General features: G+C 41.1%; 1 protein-coding gene across 1 annotated transcript; it reads left to right on the forward strand.

The window, feature by feature from the left end:
• Positions 1–1,285: 1,285 nt before the first annotated feature.
• Positions 1,286–20,623, forward strand: LOC309496361 (peroxisomal succinyl-coenzyme A thioesterase-like; the record flags this gene model as incomplete). The annotated part of the gene is made up of 9 exons (XM_082166355.1): positions 1,286–1,383; positions 1,520–1,600; positions 6,552–6,754; positions 11,280–11,379; positions 11,500–11,690; positions 13,301–13,464; positions 19,014–19,133; positions 19,428–19,510; positions 20,467–20,623. The coding sequence occupies 9 exons, from the start codon at positions 1,286–1,288 to the stop codon at positions 20,573–20,575; spliced, it is 1,149 nt and encodes a 382-aa protein (XP_082022481.1). The 3' UTR covers positions 20,576–20,623.
• Positions 20,624–22,621: the final 1,998 nt, after the last annotated feature.

Genomic DNA, 22,621 nt, shown 5'->3' on the forward strand with positions numbered 1-22,621 from the left:
AACTTTAGTTAGTGTGAAATATACGTAATTATTAGAAAACCTCTTTTTCTCACTTCCACTATCCCCAGCAATCCCTTCTGCTCTGGGATGCGAAGGGTGGGAGGGAGCTCCATGCTTCTGCCTGCATGTGCCAACCTGATATCAAAAATAACCCTCATGACTTCCATTATATCGTATCAAAGTTCAAATATAAATCAATGGATGTCTTATACTCACAAGGTCATAGACATATTATCCAATTATCCTATTATCCAATTATTCCTATTATCCAATTATTCCTATTACACACAAGGTCAAAGGCGTAACCGGCATAGAGAGGTCAAGGTCATCTCTAGGTCAAGGTCATGTCAAGGTCATTTCAAGGGCAGGGGGCGTGGCAAGGTCAAGAGGTCAACCCATCAATCATCATTAAGTATAGGGCCATCAATCATTTAGACAGTTGCAGAGGCATAACACTACTGAGCTGCAAGGCGAAGCTCTCGATTTACTGGTCGATCTACGTTCCTACTCTCACCTATGGTCATGACCGAAAGGACAAAATCCCGGATACAGGCGGCCGAAATGAGCTTTTTCCGCAGGGTGGCTGGGCGCTCCCTTAGAGATAGGGTGAGGAGCTCGGTCAGTCAGGAAGAGCTCAGAGTAGAGCCGCTGCTCCTCCACATCGAGAGGAGCCTGCTGAGGTAGCTCGGGCATCTGTTCCAGATACCTCCTGGACGCCTTCCCGGGGAGGTGTTCCGGGCTCATCCCACTGGGAGGAGACCCCAAGGAAGACCTAGGACACGCTGGGGGGATTATGTCTCCCAGCTGGCCTGGGAATGCCTCGGTATTCCCCCAGAAGAGCTGGAGGAAGTGTCTAGGGAGAGGGAAGTCTGGGCGTCTCTGCTTAGACTGCTGCCCCCGCGACCCGACCCCGGATAAGCGGAAGAATTTGGCCTTGCCAGACTCCCTTTGCACGTTGGCTCCACCTGGGTCAAACATTGCGTCGCTTCTGCTGCGGGCCGTCCACTGCTCTCTGGTCCTCCACCACCCCTTCGGCTGCAACTTTCTCCTCCCTACCTCAGGCTCCACCTCCGCCCTCGGTCGCTCCAACTCGGCCTCAGACCTCTAGACCCCCACCTCGCTCTCGGGTGGTTGTCGCTGCAGCTCTGTCATCTTTGCCATCTCTCCACCACCTCGGCTCATCGGCTGCACGGTGGGCTCCAATCTTGCGGTCATTGTCTCCAGTCATCCTCTTGGCGGCTCTCACCAGCATTCCTCCATTGCTCCTCGCTCCATCAATGCCGCCATGGGGCACTCCCATAGCTGTGGCCTGGATGAAGAACTATCATCCCCTGCTCAAGGTCATCCCTTGGCTCACTCCACCATCATCACCCTGGAGGTCACGTTAGTTTAGACTCGCTATGTTTCGTCATCGTCTGCCTTCGTCACTCATTTGTTGTCACAGACACTAATTATGTTCAGCTGTGCACTCATCAATCACCCTCATTATAACCTGTAAATATGTTCAGTTTTGTTTCAGTTCAGTGTCCGGTGTCGTCAGTGTGGCGAGCAGGACGAGGCTGAGGGCCGTGAGTGGCTTGAATGCTAATGAGCGACACCTGTGAGATGCACCGCTCTTGTATCTTTCACAGAGGAGCAGAAGCATAAAAGGAGGAGCGACGACAGTGGAGATCGAGAGAGGCCAGGCCTGGATTTTATTTTGTGGTTTTTATGTTTTATTATGTGACAGCAGTCGTCCGTGAGGGGCTGCTGTCTTTTACTTTTACTTGATTTATGTTATGTCATTAAAGTCTTTGAATGTTCGCTGGTTCCCGCCTCCATCTTCCCACAACATTGAACCTCGTTACAGTCAGTTTTGGATGTGTTGTGTTTGATCTGTTTTGTGGAATACCGTTTGATTGATTAAACGTTAACTGATTGCCTTCATCATCGTCTTTGTGCTCGTTACTACAACCACCACCGTGACAATAATAGCCTATATAAATTATCTATCATTTTATTTTATTGACATGACATCATGACAATATACTAAATCCATAAAAACCTAAATATTTCATTTCAGGGATATGCAAATAAAATAAGTTTAAACATGTCACGTCTGCACTGTCCTGTCTAAGGCCTCTTGACCAGTAAGTAACTAAATTACATTTTACAAGAACCAGCTATAAATGAATATGTATATAAATATATAAATCAAGAAATTGTAATATTGCTTCATTGTTCTAGTGACTATATTTAATCAAATTGTCATGTTAGTCATATCATGTCTGCTGAGGTCACTTCCTTTATCTTAAAAATCCATTGTCCACAAAGTTGATTACTGAGAAAATAAACTGTTAGAAAAGGTAATGCACACTTAATGAATCAATTTTGGCTGACAAACAAACAGAAGGCCATGTCTAAAGACCATGTACTCCCAAGCAAGCCACATCGAGGCCTTTAAACTTCTGTCCTGTAGAAACACATCTCAAGAAAACAAAGATTAACATAAATAATCTTTCAAATAAGGCAAATAAATGACTCCTACAGTTCTGTACAGCTGGTGCTGATATATGACACTATGTTTCACATTTCGTTTGACCAGTTACCCCACATTTACAGGATGGTTCATTGGATCTCTTACCATTATAATTTGAAGAAGTAACCACTTTTGTATAAGCGGCCCAAGCGCGAACCTGACTTCTGTCAGCCTCCACTTTTCTCCCTAGCATTTTCTGTCATTTCTGTATACTATCCTGTGTTTGTGAAGTGTGCTATTGTGTTTCATGCCCTTTAAGATATATGCCAGTCCCACACTGAGTATCTCCCCTACAGACGATTCATGCCAATCACCCATTGGAAAGGTGGCAGCTGATATTACTGAACATCCTGTGACACCATCAGGAAATAAATATGTCCTCGTTCTCCAAAACTATTTCACTAAGTATGTAAAATTTCACCCTATGAAAGATCAGAGAGCTGTAACGGAACAGTATGTCACAGAGCATGATGTTCCCTGGATGCCATCAAATAGATCAAGGCCGCCAGTTTTAGGCAGATCTAATAAAGGAGTTGTGTTCCAAGTTGGGTGCCACCAGAATTAGGGCTCCTTGTCATCCTGAGGGAAAGGGTTTCATTGAAAGATTTAATTGCAAAATTCACTTTTACATTGTGTTTGAAACTGTGTGAAAATTTTAATGTGTGTTGTGGGGGTGTGTACACAACAATCCGATAATGGTAAAAATCCACCCACTCCTTTTTTTTATATTCCCCATGACTCATAAAATGTCTTAAAATGAGTAATTTGCTATTTATATACACTGTGACGTAACCATATAACAGTGTTAGCTTAGATCAGCAAAAAGCTCAATATGACAAAAAGACCAAATAGCACCTCATGCAGTGTGGGAGACTTGGTTTGGTTGAATGATCCTACTCATTCCCGATGTAAACTGGCCCCACGCTGGAAATAACCCTACATTGTAACACAAACTGTTCAGCCTTGATTCAGGAGGATTTCGCTGCGTTTGCGGAGTGAGTGCTGGTGAACTGCAGATCTTTGTTTGAGGAGCTATACAGTGTAAGACTGGAAAAACTGGAAGAACTGAAAGAGAGAGCTACTCTCTGAGAGAACAAAGGAAATTAACATTTGAACTCTATGGTGTTAACTGTCACAGGCCCAACGGTGGGCCCAAATCCATTACATATTTAAAACAGTAATATCCTATACTAAACCTAAACTAATCTTGACAAACTATATATCATTTGAAAGCTTACAATCTCTAGTTTTCATATTTGGTGACTGATTTTCAAAATAAATTACAGAGGAGCCGTAATTTATCAATTTGCAACAAGAATATTTTCATATTCCTAAGGCATGTTCAGACCTTTATTTTGAAATAGCAATGAACATGAAAAATCATGAAAGAATGGTAGAAACCTGTTTGTTTTCATGCCAAGAGTTCAAAAGATAGCACCCATTCAATTATTTTAGAAAAGAGGGTCTGAAAATTTTTCAAATATGAAGAAAAAAATTATAGATTCACCATTTGTGTTGTGGCAGCGAGCTATAGCGCACATATGTGTTCTTTTTGTGTGTTTCTTAGAGGTTGAATTCATGTCAAAATCTGTCAAACTTCCCATATTACTTCTGAATAGAATGTCTTCTTCATAAATTGCATGAAAATTGTGGAAATAATGGTTCAGATCACTCATAACCACATATGGAAATGGAGGCGCCCTTATATGGGCAGTAATGGAGTCTGGTTGTCACCTAGTGAAAAGGTTTGGTACTGCGCCCAAACAAAATCTTACTGAAAGCTCATTTTTTGAGATATCAACCTAAATTTTGAAACACAACTTGTTCAGATTTTTTACTTGGATTTTTTTGCAGTTTTAGAGTCACCCAGGTTTTAAAAATATATATTTCATATAAAATATGAATAATTACATTGTACATTTCCATAAACTCAAACTTCTATAACTTTTTTTCTGTTTCACTTTCTTAATTTATTTCACTTCAACAAAAATCTGCCAAATGTCATCTTTAAAACAAGACCAATTGTACGTCTATAATCCAAAGCATTCTTTAATTACAACCATTTAAGTTTGAAATGTGCATTTTCATGTCTACTCAAAAAAAGGGGGGTGACAGTTAACAGGTTAATGTGAATAATTATCATTGAGTATTATACATGTTTGGTATCACTTAAAATGACTCAGTGCGACTGGTACAAGGTCTCATTCCCAAATAAGTAAAACAAAAGATAATAAGGTTTTTAAGAGTTTAGAGATAACTGGCACACAAAGGAAGGTGGGTCAAATGGTCTCCTACCCTCAATAAATATCCTCAATATACTAAATCCATAAAAACCTAAATATTTCATTTCAGGGATGTGCAAATAAAATAAGTTTAAACATGTCACGTCTGCACTGTCCTGTCTAAGGCCTCTTGACCAGTAAGTAACTAAATTACATTTTACAAAAAAACAGCTATAAATGAAAATGTATATAAATATATAAATCAATCAATTTTAACATTGATTCCACTGTATACTTTTGTATAAGCAGCGAAAGCTCGAACCTGACTTCTGTCAGCCTCCACTTTTCTCCCTAGCATTTTCTGTAATTTCTGTATACTATCCTGTGTTTGTGAAGTGTGTTAATGTGTTTCATGCCAGTTAAGATATATGCCAGTCCCACACTGAGTATCTCCCCTACAGACTATTCATGCCAATCACCCATTGGAAAGGTGGCAGCTGATATTACTGAACATCCTGTGACACCATCAGGAAATAAATATGCCCTCGTTCTCCAAAACTATTTCACTAAGAATGTAAAATTGTACCCTATTAAAGATCAGAGAGCTGTAACGGAACAGTATGTCACAGAGTATGTGACATGTCAACTAATGCTAGCTAGTCACTCTAGTCCAGTGGTTTTCAATCCTGTTCTTTAGGACCCACTTGGGGACCTGAGCCAAGAGAGGAGTGGTGAGTAAAAAGGTCAGTGCAGCATGATTATTGCCAGTTCCTCATTCCAGTAATTGGCTTGGAGCGACAGGATAAAAGCAACCGGGGAAGGTGCGAGAGAACTTGGTAAACTCGTGTCTGTGTGCATCTCTGTGGAGAACAAAGCCAAAGGAACTGTTAAATTGAAGGGTCAGTGTTTGTTTTGTTGAGAGAACTGTTGGAAAAAAGTACACCTCTGTCTTCTCCTTGCCCTGAAGAACTGTCACAACAATTATGACGAGTTTCACTGCAGCATTTTTTAATTCTAAACTTCTGTATATGGCACGTGTGACAGCATTAACACAAATAAACTGTGTGAGCAACCTGATATCCTTAAGGTAAGTCATTTGATTTGTATACATTCACTGTTGAACACATTTCATCTTAGAGTTAAACCCATTAAATACTATCATACAACTTTAACTCATATATATTTTTTAAAGGGTTTTTACCTACAGTAAAGGCCATGGCTACCATTTAACATCTAATTGTTGCACATATAATTGTATATGACAGTTTCTAAATAGACACTCTAACACAATGATCAGAGTCTGATATCTAAAACACCTATGATGAGAGTATATGGCACCATTTACATCTAATTGATCCGAATGGCATCCACATTGTTTTGTGATTACTCCCAAAACACATTTGGAGGTGGCATGTGACCAAATTGCCGTTAATAGATTGAACCATAATCATGCAGAAGATAAATTACATAAAGTAGAGATGTGGGAAGCATGTTCTTATCATTTTTCATATTTTTGCTTAATTATCTCTTGAACTTCAGCAAACAAGTAATACTGCTTAATGCAGTTGGAAACTAAATAAGGTTGGATTTATTAAGTATTGTCAGCCTGACACCTAAACCTGAGATAAAGAATTCTTTTGGAATAGTATTCTCCGGCTATCATCCATATTCTTTATAAACACAAGCTAAATTAAGGTAAACCAGAAGGAACTTTCAGATTGGTGGTATTTTCAGATGTTTCTTTGGGTGGAAGTGAAAAAAAGTTTAAAGTAACCATGACTGTTTCAATCTCTCCTGTAATTTCTGTATAGGACTGTGAGCACTCAGAAGAGGACATGTCCACTACTCTCTGTCCATCCCAGTCGAGGGCTGGTGGATGAGAAGTTTCGGATTGTTGTAACAAATTTACCACCAAGTCAAAAGGTGACACTACACTCTCTACTTCAAACAGAGGATAAGGACTTCTGGGAGGCGTTTGGACACTACATCAGTGATGAACACGGAACAGTTACAGGTGCATGGTAGTCTAATGTCTAATGCATGACTTACAAAAGTTACAATGTTAACCACAGTTTCACTGGAATACTATGATTACGACAGTTATTGTTACTGTTAGAATGAAAAGGTGTAGATGACACACAGCTCAAATCTCTATTACTTTGAGTTACTGAAACCTCTCATGACACGTGTACAGAGCAGAGCATCTCTCACACTGGCTGTTTCTCAATTCCAAGAACGCAAATGACAAACTTGCGTTCTCGTGGAGACCAGTCCTGACAGGCAACCTTGAAATAACAAACTCGGAAGGATGCTGGGACACAAAATGCATCCTTGTGAGAATTGAGATGTGATGCTATCTTGTTGCTCAACTGACCTTCCCAGCATATTATAAGTAGAGACTAATGCACAATTAAGACAACATAACACAAACAAATGTCAAAACCTAAAATTAACTGTGTTTGCATCCTGAGCTGCCCACGCTCTTCTTATTTTTTCACCTGCTCCCCTTTTCCACGGCGGCCATCCACAGATTTCTCTCCCAGTTTTTTCGCGGTATGTCGCTTTCCAAATCTGCCGCTTCTTTGGGACACAGCCTATCACGTGCCTGCCCAGCCGCGCATGGTGCACTGATCGCCGTGAAAGACTTTCACCCGTTCTGCGTGGTCTGCTTGGGCTTCAAGGATGTAGAAGAGGTTTTGGAGAACCTGGAGAATTGCAGCCATTGCCTTAAGCCCAATTTATACTTCTGCGTCGAATTTACGCCGTAGCTATGTCGTAGGCTGTGTGTAGCGCGCGTACCCTTCGGCGTACCCTGACGTGCACCTCTCCAAAAATGTAACAACGCGTCAACTCTGCGCGGACGCAAGCGCTGTGATTGGTCTGCTGGGACCGCTCCCTCGGGTTTCACATGCAAAGTGTAATTGCGCGTCAACGCGGACAACAACGCAGAAGTATAAATGAAAACCAACGCGTTGCCTACAGCGTAGAGGCTCCGGCGTAGGTCCGACGCAGAAGTATAAATCAGCCTTTATGCTGCCGAAGAAACTCCTGTTGCCGCGACACAATGCGTCGAGTTCGGCCTTTCTGACTCGGATGGGGGACACGGTGACGATGATGTGATACTAGGGGCTTCCCAGGGCGCAACGTCCCTCAACCGGACTGACCAGCCCAATCCTGCATTCCTCGAAGATGACATCTTCGCGGGAAACCTCCCGTTTGTCGATGAACCGGCCGTTCCCACGTGGGCTTACTCAGGGTCTCAGAAGGCGAGGAGGCCATCCCGCCCTCTGGTGGAAAGGGACATTTACGATGGGAAGCTCCTCTCCCGGCCAGAGGAAACAACTCTCTTCCCCGTCCTCCCAGCATGCGCAAAGCACATGAGGAACAATTGGAGCGACCCGCTCGGTCTCACGGGCCTTGAGGTAAAGGACATGGCGGCTCTCGGCATGGGTGATCCCCCGTCATCGAGCCTTCTATCGCCAGGCACCATAACCCATCCCAGGGCGGGCTGCTTGCTCCCCCGAAGCCAGTTTTGCACAACAAGATTGACCACTTTTCTGCTTTAGTGCACCAGACCGCTAACAAGTCCTCGGCCAAGCTCCAGTGGCCAAGGAGCTTGGTCCACCACAAACCCCAGCATGCCCAGTTCTGATGGTTGCTAGCCCCAAGCTTTATGTACCTTCCCGTCCTGTAATTCCTGCACCAGAGACAGTTTACAACATGTCCGCCACAAGGCAAGGCAAGGCAAGGCAAGTTTATTTATATAGCACATTTCATACACAATGGCAATTCAAAGTGCTTTACATAGAAGAAATTAAAATAACATAGGAGAAATTAAAATAATTAAAAGAAATAAGAATAATTAAAACAGTTTAGAAAAATAGAGTAAAATACAGTACAGTACAAACAGTCGGACGAACAGCGGCACAGTGCTCATTCAGTAAATGCACAGCTAAACAGAAGTGTTTTGAGTCTGGATTTGAATGTGACCACTGTAGGAGCACATCTGATCTCTTCTGGAAGCTGGTTCCAGCTGTGGCTGGCATAATAGCTAAAAGCAGACTCACCATGTTTAGAATGAACCCTTGGTATTTCTAGCTGATATGATCCTAATGATCTGAGTGATCTGTTGGGTTTATATTCAGTGAGCATATCTGCAATGTATTGAGGTCCTAGGCCATTGAATGATTTATATACCAGTAATAATACTTTAAAATCAATCCTAAATCTAACTGGGAGCCAGTGCACAACATAAACCTCAGAAAAGATGCCCGCTATGCCTGTGTCTTCAGACAAGATGGCCACTACGCCTGTGTCTTCAAACAAGATGGCCACCATGTCAGAGCCTCTTCCCATCATGGCTGCCACTCAAGAGCCTCTTCACGACATGGCCGGCATACCAGAGCCTCAACTTTCACAGATGTTTTGCAAGAATCTCCAGCCATCATGAACGGCTCGTTAGAGCCTTCAGCCATCATGGACATCACATCTGTGTTCCCGGTTGTCATGAGCACCGCACATGAAGACGTTAAGGCTTCAAGTCTGGAGGACACACTGCAGACGTCAGCAGTAATGTCAAACCTGGGGATCTCTGAGGAGATCCCACTGTCTACTAGGGGTATGAACCTAGAAAAGGAAAATCTGTCAAATAAATTTTGTTTTAAAGAAATGTTCATTTAAAAGCAGCGCTCATTAATCAGTGTATTATGTTACCATTAAAGATGCGCGCATCAACCGTCTCCGAATCCGCTGTTGAAGGACGATCATCCATTTATAATCATGCATAACAACACAGAATAATTGTAATTTGACCATCGGGTGCGGATACTTAAATCAGAGAAAATTATTGGGGCGGGTGGATGATTTGTTTTTGGCTGCGGATTCATTGGAGCTCATCCGCTTACTCTAAAGCAGTCAGACTCCGCCAGGCGTTAACAGCTCGGGGTGAAAACGGCTAACGTGGTTTATCAAGTTAGTGGTATTACCTCCTGCATATTCTATTTGTGTGTGACATGAGCGCACACAGCGACACCTGTCTTCTGCAGGTCGTGCTTACCAGGTTGTTCATAAAAGCCGAAATGTGCCCAGATGTAGACTTTTAAAGTAGTTGGAGCATTTTTTATTTTCTCGCACTCGCGTCTCGCCTCCCTCTGCCATTGTATGCCACCGTGACAAAGCACGTACGCGACAAATGACGTCAGAAAAGCGTCAGGACATTATAATCGGTTATGGTCTATTACTGAACCGATACCGAATCATCCTCATCTGCATCGCGATGCATCATAGAAATGATTCATTTCGACACTCCTACTGTCTACTATACTCCCTGTTACGACGATGGCTATTTCTTGTGTTTGGGCCATGCACTGCGCTTCAGTTGAAGAGTCTACTCCAGAGCCTGATCCAGCCCATGAGTTCGCTTCAGAGTCCACCTCAGTTCATGAGTCCACTCCAGAGTTTGCTCCAGTCCCAGAACCCAGCCTTGTAACCTATGAATGTAACGACCATGGAGGTCACCCCTGAGTTCCCTGTCTGCCCTGATATGACCACAGAGGTCGTCCCTGAGTTCCCTGTTGAGACCACAGAGGTTGTACCAGATCTTCCTGTCTGCCTCGACACATCCGCAGAGGTTGTACATGAACTGCCCAGCCTGCTCCATCCTGGCTGCCTGCTCCGCCCTGGCTGCCTGCTTTGCCTCTGTCCGCAGGCCCTCTTCCTCTTCATGGACCTGGCACTCCATTCTGCTGCCTGTACAATGGCCTGTATGGATTATCCCTTTAATAAAAGCTGCGTTTGGATCTCCAACCTTTTGAGTCTCGGAGCATTTCATAACAGTAACAGTACATTGGATCCATGCAGCTCTTAAAGTAACAGCAGCCTAATAAACCTGCTGCTGTCTTTGTTTTAATGTTAATACAAACAACAAGGGACAATGGGGGAAAAAAAATCATACAATAAGGTTCATTAGTTAACATGAACTAACTATGAGCAATACATTTGTTACAGTATTTATTAATCTTTGTTAATGTTAGTTAATAAAAATACAGCTGTTCATTGTTTTTTTCATGTTAGTTCACAAGGCATTAACTTATGTTAAAAAATACTAAGTAATACTAAGATTAACAAATGCTGAAGAATTATTGTTCATTCTTAGTTCATGTTTTCAAAGGTAGTTAACTTACGAACTTTATTCTCAGGCAAAGAGTCCAAAAACTGAGACACATGAAACCAGATAAAATTTTAAAATTTTGTAATTTTAATAAGGATTAATCAATATTTAATGTATACAGTGATTGGGCATGGCCAGTGGCCTACCAAACCATCCACAATGTTTGCGTCTGCATTAAAGCATAATACCCTGATCTAGTGAAACAAGCTACAACACGTGAAACAAAAACCCATCGATATTCACTTAGCCTACCTGCTCACCCAACTCGTGTATTTATTTATTTTTTTCATCAGTATATTCTATTCTATTTTCTACAATGATCAAGACAATAAGTACATGATGTGGATATGCCCTATTATATATACCTTAGGGACGAAAGATGAAAGTTTGGGAGGCACTTATGAAGGAACAGAGCCAATGGGGTTGCTGTGGAGCATGAGATCCGTACCAGGAAGTCAACAAGGACTCAGGTAGATTAGACTAGAACAATATTGTGTGCTTTTTATTACCAAGTTTAAATTCAGGTTTCCTTTTTATTTGAGGGGTTTGACACTCTCTTTTGTTACCTAACTACATACCCTTTACTCCAGAATACGCAAGAGGGATGTTCTTACACCGATGGTAGTTCACATTTCAGTATACATTGGGCATCTATCTCAAGGCTTCAGCCAGAAACCACCCCTGGCAACGAGTGTCATAGAGCGCTGGCATGTAGCACCAGGTGTGAAAAGGATAAACATCAGAGAGGAAGAAGTACAAGGAACACTATTCCTTCCTCCAGGTACACATATACACATACACACACACACTCAAACTCACACACACACATACACACTCAAACTCACACACACACACTCAAACTCACACACACATTAAATAACAGATTTCTAATCACTCATAACTATTTAAGTTCAGTTTGGCATGGTTCATATTCTCTGGTATTTCCAGGTGTCAATAGCCGCGTTTCCATTACCCTTCAAATTGCACAAATTGATATTGCGGATTGAAAACACGCCCAATGGAAACACATCAATTTCGCAAAAACTCCCATTTATTGCAAAAAAGTTTTCGCATGAGGTGGTTTTTGAAAAATGAGGCATGAGGCAATTCGAAAAATAAATATTTCGTAAAACTGCAATGGAAACAGTTTTTGCGCATTTACAGGTCACCTGACATAGATGACGCGGTTTGTTTGGACAGAATATGAGACAGAGTTCTTTATTAAATTCATATAAGACAAAAGAATTACAGGAATAATGGATTCTAAACCTCAAATAAATGCCACAATCAAGACCTCGAAGCAGATATGAGGGAGAAACACCAGGCGGGTAATCCATCGACCGGAAGTTGAAGCCGGCCGCGTGCCGCCATCTTGTAGCAGAACTTCACTTGCGTTAGCATTCCATTGACTCCCATTCATTTTGGCGTCACTTTGGCAGCGAATAACTTTACATCTGAGGCGTTTAAAGACTCCATTTGTCCATTATTTATTTCTAAAGAAACACGACAATGTATAAAGGGCTCCATTACATTCTATGTTACATTATGGCCCCGTAGAAACAGTTTTTGTAAAAATAGGCTAACGATTGCGTCATAACCACTCGACTCTGTCGCACAGTAGAGAAATTACCGTACAGACAGGAGGAGAAGCTCGCAGGCAATCGGGGGGACGTCAAGGGAGAAGCCCATAGATATATTATACTGTCAAAATAATTAATCAGAATACTTAATCCTGCTCACTCACGCCAAAGAACTCTTTGCTCAAGCTCACCGTCTCTGCAAGATTAACGTTGGCAGTTTGCACGCACAGCTACTAGAAGATTTACATCTGTCAGACAGGTTGCTCACGTCATCAAGCTTAGTTTGAGTCGGTTTGAGTCTGCACGTCAGGAACGGAAGTGCTAAAAAATAGCTAAAAATGAGCTTCACTTGTCTCAATTGAGTTCCAATGAGATGGCTCTGTCCACTTCTTATACTGTCTATGAGAAACACCCAGAAACACCTCATATGTGCCGCTCACAAGTATAAGAAGGGTCGTTCCTTACCATTAATGCTTGGAAAACACACATACTTTTCATCTCCTTCAATGAATAATAATGGCCAGTGCAGTGGCTGGGATATAGTACATAAACCTACCAACGTCCGTTGCCATGGTTTTTGGAATGATTTTTCTTATTGCGAGAGGAAAAAATGAAGTTTTAGTAGCATAACATTGGTTACTGGAAACGGCGTTTTTTGTCGACATTTAGAAGAAAAAAAAATTGATCTTTTTTTTTTTTTTACGTTTTACACAAAGCTGTAATGGAAACGCGCCTAATATCTATTAGATATTTTGTTAAATTAGTCATGATAATCACTTGTGTGTAAAAATTACTTGCTGTGTGTTTCTAGGCCCTGGGCCGTACCCAGGAGTGCTGGACTTGTGGGGAGCAGGTGGTGGTTTGGTCGAATACCGCTCTGCCCTGCTTGCATCTCATGGCTTTGCATCCATGGCACTTGATTACTTCGCTCCAAAAGAGCTGAGATTGCAAGATGTTGATATTTCTTACTTTGAGGTAATTTAGAACTTTTAACAGTCTCCTAATGTGAATCAACCTTGGCATTACATTTGATGTGATCTGGCATTATAAGTTGCCTGTGTTTCCAGAGGAAGAAGCTCAAAAGAAATTCTTGACCATCAAAGCAAATGTGATAATATTTGGTACTCACTGATTAGCCACAAAATTGTACACAAAAGTCAATTACATTGATTATATCATCACTGTAACGATGAGGCAGGAACAAAGCAGAGAGAGAATCCACATGCAAGCACTACTTTAAACAAGTAAGTAAGTGCAAACAACAAAATATGGAACTCAGGACAGGAACAAGGAAAAGTTAACAGCAAACAGCTACAACGACCAACAAACAACAACTGAAGCACAGAGGTTTAAATACACAGGCAAACAAGCTAAACAAGATAACAAGGGGGCGGGGCTAATTAGAAACACCTGGAGAGACTAATAAACAAGAAAAACTACAAAGGACTACAAAACATGGCACAGAACAGGAAATAACAAAAGATATGCACAGACTCTCTATCTGCAATTGAAAGTCTAGCAAGTGGTATTTCTGCAGATAGAAAGGACTTAATTGATGAAATATTACAAAGTCTTTTTAGAACCAGACAATTGGGAATCATTATTCATTTTCTTTGGATACCAGCAGGGGTGGCAGGAAATGAAGAGGTGGATAGTTTAGCCAAACAGGCCATACAATTTCAAGAAGTTGATATTTAAATTGCATTGAGTAAGACTGAGATAAAAAGTATAATAGCAAAGGAAATTAGGAAGAAATGGCAGAAGGAGTGGGACAGTGGAAATAAGGGTCGACATGTATACAACATTCAAGGAACAGTTGGTATAGAAAGAAGAAACATTGTAAATAGGAGGAAGGATGTTATAATTTCAAGAATGCGCAGTGGCCATTGTCTACTAAATCAAAGTATGGTCAGGATTGGGAAACACCAGACTGGGTATTGTGACAAATGTAGTTCGGAAAATATGGAAACAGTAGAACATGTATTATTAAAATGTGAGGCTTATGCAAGAGAAAGATTTAAATTATTTCAAGCATTAAGAGAAATGGAAATGGACGTTTTTTCTATCCAAGCATTATTAGGTAATGGTCCAAAGCAATTTAAAATATATGAAGAAGTATTTAAATTCTTAAAAGACACTCATTTAAGTAACAGGATTTAGGTCACTACTACCATAACGTTATCCACACTCCAATCCAGTAGGTGGCGGGAACGCACCATTTAAGTTTGGTTTGCCAACCGCCATTAAACTTGAGAAGAAGAAGAAGAAGAAGAAATAACAAAAGTCCAAACAAGACAAGGAGAACACAAGACAGGAATCATGACAATTACAATGGCACCTGTCAAGGGGTGGGATTTATTAGGCAGCAAGTGAATGGTCAGCCCTGCTGAAGAATTATTATTTTTTGGACACTGGGGTGGGATAACCCTTATTATTATGGTCAGGCTGGGAGACCAGCTTAAACCAGCTGAGAGCAGCTAACCAGCTTAGGCTAGTTTTAGCAGTTTTTTTCAACAGGGAGTTCTTGAATTTCATTTGTTGGAAGCATGAAAAATGCAAGAATTTTTACAAGGGCCAAATAGTGATGACTAGACAAATAGTGACTTCGTTTGTCAAGAAGATGGCCTTTCCAAAGTTTTTTTCTTGCCTTGCCCTGGTGAGGCTGCTATGCTGTTCAGCACATGGCCGTGGATCTTTGAAAATTACCTACAAATTATTGAAGCTACAGGGGATGCCTGGCTTTTACTAGAAACAGATCTTAGACTGGACAGAGCTGTTACGATAGCAAGCCAGACTGATCCTGCAGCCAATCTGGCAAAATCTATTTAAAATTCCCACCAGGTTACCGCCCCCATACAAGCGGTGCAGCACACAGTAAAACACAGAACAAGGGGAAAACCGTCTCATGCACCTCTTATTTCTGCTCAGGTGGGGAAGAGGAAGTCATGCTTTCGCTGTGTATAAAGTATAATAAGATTGGACAATACGCTAAACTGTGCCAATCAGCGCAATCAAACATGCGCAAGGTACTGTACACAGAATATTCAGCTCGTACACCCAGCATTACAAGCACAGCGACTATATCTACTTCTGACTCACAGACTTGTGTGGTGGATTTAGTGGTTGACACTGGGTCTTTTGTATCTATTCTTCCCAACAGACCATGCCATTTCAGAAACGTTGTGCTGACACAACCCACAGCCAGGCATGTGACGTATTCTAAAGCCCAAATTTCGGTGGTTGGGTGTTTGTCAGTGAAACTTTCCTTAAATGACCGCTCAGATTCTGCTTTGTTCTACATTGTGGACAAAGGGTCACCACTCATGAGGATTGAAAACAATCAAGTCCTGCCTCTTAATGCTTTACCTGTGCCTGCCTCTCCTGTGCCAGTCTTTCAGTACATTGTTGGTGAGACAACTGATTTTGGATGCGCTAAAAACTTGTATACACCGCGTAAAGCTGGATGAAACTATCACACCCGTGTGTCAAAAACGATGCTGTCTGACACTCTCTTTTCATAGTGCTGTGTCAGAGAAATTAAATTGCTTGCAATGCAGCTGGGGTGGTAAAACGCATCGACGCTGCATGGGTGTCACCAATTGATCTTATGCAGAAAAAGCTGGGTAAAATTAGGATGTTCAATAAAGTGATCGTGGTCTCTTTTCCATTGCCACACATGGAAGAAATACTCACTACTCTAAAAGGTTCTACTGTTTTCACTACCATCGACCTGACTAATGCTTACTACCAAGTGCTGGTGCATGAGGACAGTCATGACCTCGCTGCCTTTACTACTCATGGCGGACTGTTCCATATTGTTGTTCCTTACGGACTGGCTTCGGTGCCTGCCTGTAGCATTTCAGAAGATGATGACCATCATCCTGGCTGGCTTGTCAGGGGTTGAAAATTACCCGGACGACATTATCATCCATGGAAATGACATGTCTATGCATGACAAAGCACTTTTCAGTCATCTGATGCTGATCTACTTTGCGCTCCTTACTTGAACTTGTTGTGGTACAGTAAGTTTATTCCTGATTTTGCCACTGTTGTAGCTCCAGTGCATGCATGCAAGATACAAATGGATTCAGCTGGTCAAAAGAAACTGAACAAAGTTTGACCAGAGTAAAGTGACTGCTAGCAAACAGCCCTGCTATGGAATTATTTGACCCCACACTATACACAATTGTCTCCACAGATGCTTATGACTATGGTGTGAGAGCCATACATTCTCAGGTCAGCCAAGAACTGTGGCCTTTATGGCACTGAACAAACTGTGGCCTTTATGAATTGGTGCAATTATGCACTGGTGGAAAAGGAAGAGCTAGTATGCATGTAGGCCGTCGAGAGGTGGCATACATATCTAGTGGAGCCGGCGTTTCACTCTACGTACAGATCATCAGACACTGACAACCCTGCTTACCACTAAGGGTGTCAGCTGTTCTGGACTTTGTGAAGCAAGGTGGTCTGCACATCTTATGTCATTTAATTATGATGTGGAAGCCCTTTTGTGCTTCTTCTTCAGATAATGCTGTTGCTCCAGCTCCTGTTGATGATGTTTATGAGTTTTTTGCTTTTGTATCTACCACCTGAAATTCTCTGTCTGCTGCTGATATTGATGCTGCATGTGCTTCTTGCCCTGTACTAAACAAACTTCATACACATATTTCTAATGGTTGACCTTCTTCACCTAAGGAACTGGAAGTTGATTTGCTTCCATATACTATGAATAGTGTCTGGAACTGTCTGTTAAGTACATTTTTGTCTTCCGAGGCTCACGGCCAATTGCACCTGCTGCTCTTGGATCTGTGCTGGTCTCCATAGCGCATTAAGGACATCAGGCGAGGTGAGAACCAAACAATGCCTTCGTGATCTCTATTGGTGGCCAGAGATGGATGCTCAGGTTAATGCTGCTGTTCATTCCTGCCACATGTGTCAGCTCAATGACAAAACTGTCAAGTCACACCCTGCTCCTCTCCAGCCAGTGCTGCTGGCTATAGATATATTTGGGCCATTTGACACTGTTGCATCCGACTGAAGGTTTGCAATGACTTTAACTGATTATTACAGCAAATGGCCTGAGATCTCCTTTACTCACACTGTCATAATGGATTCTGTGGTTTCATTTCTGTCATCAGTCTTCAGCCGCCATAGAAAACCATTGAGTATTGTTACTGATAACGGTGTTCAGTTTACATCTGCTGCTTTTGTTGCTTTTCTGGAAGGAAGGAATATTCGTCATCATCGTTCCTCTCTTTACTTCCCGGCAGCTAATGGTGCTGTAGAGACACTCAATCGTGTGTTCAAACACAAATAGCCATCCAGCTACATTAGCCATGGAAACCTGCGGTAACTGACTTCTTGTTGGTGTCACACATGCTGCAACTGGTACTTCACACTTTAAGCTCCTCTATGGCAGGCAAATGTGCACAAATCTGTCTATTTTGCCGTCTGCTCCTGTGCACACACCAATTGACATGACTGTTCCCAAAGGGTTACGTGACTGCAACACAAAATTAAAAAGTACATTGATGCAAAGCAGAGTGCTTACACTCCTTGTTTCCAGGAGGGGGATAAAGTGAGGGTACGGAACCCATTGCATGTTCCTAAGGGACACAAAGATTACTGATCCTCTCGTGGGTGCCAAAAAAATGGGGGTGGGTAGTTTTGGAAAGACACAGAATGCTTCCCATCTCACTGCATTTCCAGGCACACCAACAACTCTGGCTGAGAACACTGCTCACTAGTCACTACACACACACTTATACCACTAGACCCAAACGTTATGTTCAGAAGCCTAGGTGGTTAAATGACTATGGTGCTAAAATCTGATGTTCTTAAAAAAGGGTGAATTATATTGCTGACTACTATTTTGTAAAGGGAGCCAGAACTGTCGAAGTGTTGTATTCTGACGTAATGTGAGTAAGAAAAGAAGTAAAAGAGTAAACAAGATGGATGCCGTTTGTTTCTCCTGTCTCGTCCGCTTTATTGGTTAATAACTCATGACAGATAACAGAGTTGTTTTCCCATAAAGGAGTTTTTATACATCCAAATTTCACTCTATGCCAACTCCAAATTCTGTGTAAAGTTTGTCATGACTGGCTTTTAATCCACGGAAGGATGGAGATCACACATTGGAAAAATGCTGGAAAAGGAAAGATTTACATTTAAAAAAATGTCAGGAAAAAAAAGCCTTGTGTGCAGCATTCTGAGATATGCCAACAAGGCTATTGCTCTGACCTGGGGTGACCCGAGTTAAAGTCCTGGCTTATGGTCCCATTCCCTTCTCTCCTCTCCAATTGTTTCCTGTCTCTCACTGAGCTATCCTATCAAAGGCAGAAAGTTTAAATATATTCATACATTAAAAATTTCTCTAAGTGGTGGAACAAACCTCCAACGTTCACCCAAAAATCAGAATCCATTGGGTTTGAGTATATGCAAACCTAAGTTGGGTTGTGTGGTGAAAGGTTGATTAATCTTTACAGATGTGTGCGTTTATATTTGTGTGTACATATTTCCTGTAGAAAGCATACCAGACCCTGAAGAATCATCCAGATGTACAGACGGATCACCTGGCTGTGCTTGGACTGTCTTTTGGAAGTATAATCACACTCAGTATTGTGGCCTACTCTGATGTCATCAAGGTTTGCTTGGCCTACACCAGTGGTCTCCAACCTTGCTCCTGGAGAACAACTGTCCTGCAGACATCAGTTTCAACCCTGCTCAGACACATCTGCCTGTAATTTTCAAGTAACCCTGAACACCGTGATTAGCTGGTTCAGGTGTGTTTGATTGGGGATAAATCTGAACACTGTAGGACAGTAGCTCTGCAGGAGAACGGTTGGTGACCCACACACATTAATCTACATTTTTAATGCAGATATATTTTTCTTGAATTACATTGGTATGTTGATCAGTCTCTATTTATTGTTTTTTAGCCCCAGTGCTCTGTGTGCATTAACGGAAGTCACCTGATTCCTTTTGACAAAAACCTCTTTGAACTCATTGAGGAAATGAAAAAGTGAGACACAGAAAACAGAAAATATGTTATAGTGTTATAAAGTGTTTTGCAATTTTTGTTATTCAGTGTGTGCCCAAAATTTGAGCACTTAATTCACACTTAAAAGTGTAAGAACTTGACAAGTAGTGCATCTCTGTCACTGGCTTTCATAGAACCACAGTTACATTCATAACTGGCATTTTATTTTATGAATGAATGAATGAATGAATGAATGAGGCATGGATGCCTCCTGACTGTCAATGAGGCTTTTGGATGACCACATACCAGCATAGGAAAGAGTGAAAGATACACGCCCATCAGGAAAGAAAACTATACTTGGGAGAACTGCAGGAACAAAAACTATATATGACGCTTAAGAAATTCTGTAGAAACTAGTTAAAGTGGATGGGGATGACCAGGTAGCCTCGGCACATATCTCATTAAGTGGGACCCACACTGTGTGTGTGTGTGTGTGTGTGTGTGTGTGTGTGTGTGTGTGTGTGTGTGTGCGTGCGTGCGTGCGTGCGTTAGTGCGTGCGTGTGCGTGTGTGTGCGCGTACAGAGTGGTTGGTAAAATTCCGGTCGAGAGTCTCCATTCACAGTTTTCATTGCTCCCTGCTCTTTGAGCACAAGATAATATGCGTAAATAAATGTAATATGGTTATAAAAGATGTGTATTTTAATCTTTGGCAACCAGAAAGTTTGTGTATGTACATTTTGAGCATAGTACCGATGTCCATTCATAAAACTTATTTTTGTAAAACACTTTTTCTTTCAAATAAATGCCAATTTGGTCAATTAAAATTTTTTAGGTTTGACTTAAGTGTTCAGATTTATTATGGGGCCACAATATGATAATACAATGTGAACTGAAATAATTGTAATAATTTGCTACATTTTTAAACAACAGTAATATTGAGTAAATTTGTTCAATGGAAATATTTTACTAATGATAAGCACTAAAAAAATTATTCCAGGAATGTAGATAAACTACGTGTGAATGAGGAAAACCAGGTAATTCACAGAGATGTTATCTTAACGACTCCCCCAGACCCACCAGTCAAAGTAGATGTGAGTATATGTTGATATTATGGATTATGTTGATACAGGTATATAGTCTTTTTTTTTCTTTTTTTTCTTGTGATGTCAATTGTCTGTTTTTATTTAAATGCACACAGGTTGGGAGAATAAAGTGTCCACTTCTGTTGGTGACTGCTGGTGATGATCAGGCTTTTCCAGCAGTTGAATCTGCTGAAGATGTGAGTTACATTTCTAATGTATTATATTGTCTGCTGTTAAGATAATAACTTTACTGAACTGTTGTAGTAACATTTTGAAACTGTTTTCAAATGGGCTAAATTTGGATAACATGCAAAACAGTTTTTTGACGATTAAAACTTTGGAAATGTTGTTTTTTGAAAATGATAAAAAAATGCTGGCGCTGGCTGGCAACTTACAAAAAATGCTGGCAGGGAAAGAGCAAAATATAAAAGGCATTTCAAACCCCTTTCAAACCCCTTTATGTAATGGTAAATGAAAAATGTAATAACTATTAATTTATTAAAAAGCTTGAAATTCAAATTGTCTGACATGATTTGGATCCCTGATATTTACCTTTTAAACCCAGATGGAGATGATGATGGAGAAAGCAGGAAATCGGCACTTGTTGGAAGTCCTGACGTATCCCGGGTCTGGTCATCTAATTGAACCGCCGTGCTCACCTCACTTTCGTGCAACTTACTTCAACCTACAGTTGACAAAACAGAAAGGTATACCATATGCATGCATAATCAGTTGTCTAATTTCATAATAATGCCAGTTCTAGTTTTTATTTGTGATATGTGTGTGTGTTTTACATCTGTTTTACATGGTGTTGTTGCTGCAGTTGTCGCTCTATGGGGTGGACAAACCCAATCACATGCGTATGCACAAGAGGATGCATGGAATAAGATATTGGCATTTCTGCGGGAGCACCTCTACTTCAATTAAACACTGCATTATAGAAAAACATCTAGCTGTGTCATATCAGCTGAGTAAATTCATTTTTAGTTAACCCCTTTACATCTAACAGTTTTAAATCTCTAGTTTTTTTTTTTATTGATGACATGATTATATATGTTCTTATGATGGCCAGCTTAAGGAGAAATGGTTTTGAATTTTATTTAATTTTCAAATGAGTTTGTGGAGAGATGCTTATCTTTAAAGATTTTATGCTTTTGCTTATGTGCACTTTCTTCCATGTACTGAACAAGATGAACAATCAGCAGCAAGCAGATACGCACAATACATCACCAAGTGTTTAAGCTACTGTGTCCATTTAAGAAAAGATTGAATGTATTTAGGGCTTCAAAACTAATCGATAAACATTATTAATAATAAATGTATTAATTGTTTAATAATAAAAATAACAAATACAATAGATTATTAAAATAATAAACAACATTTAGCGATTAATCGTTTAGCAAATAATCACGTTTGCACAGAAAACATTTGCCAGCCACATCACTTTATAGTTGTCCGTCGCTAGCGGAGTGAAAGGTATTGAAGATTCTAAGGGCCCCCACGATTTATATATATTCAAAAATACAATTAGTTTGCATAGCATTGCATTTGCTATGTATTGACCTAGTTCATAAAACAATGTTTATGTTGGTAACAATATGTATACGTAGATGCCACATTCTACTGCTCCAGACACGTCAACGCATCTGCCATCTTGGAACGGTCTCAACATCGGTAAGGAACAATGTAGCTCATTTCCTCCACACCGAAGTGATGAATTAACTGGCGAAAGTGGCTGTAGAAGCTGTTCTTCCAGCTCACAGCGAGTCAGGCTTTTACAGCCACTACTTCCTCGTGCCAAAGAAGGATGACGGCCTCAGGCCCATCCTCGATCTCAGACATCTGAACTGCGCCCTTATGAAGCGGCCGTTCAAGATGTTAACATTGAAACAAATCCTCTTGCAAGTGTGCTCGGGGGATTGTTTTTTTCTCAGTGGATCTGAAATATGCCTACTTTCATATCCAGATAGCCTCCCATCACAGACCGTTCTTGAGATTCGCGTTCGTAGGGGTGACTTACCAGTATACAGTCCTTCCATTTGGACTGGCTCTGCGCACTTTTACAAAGTG

This window comes from Leuciscus leuciscus, assembly GCF_965113295.1.
Source record: "Leuciscus leuciscus genome assembly, chromosome: 4".
Lineage (NCBI taxonomy): Eukaryota > Metazoa > Chordata > Actinopteri > Cypriniformes > Leuciscidae > Leuciscus > Leuciscus leuciscus.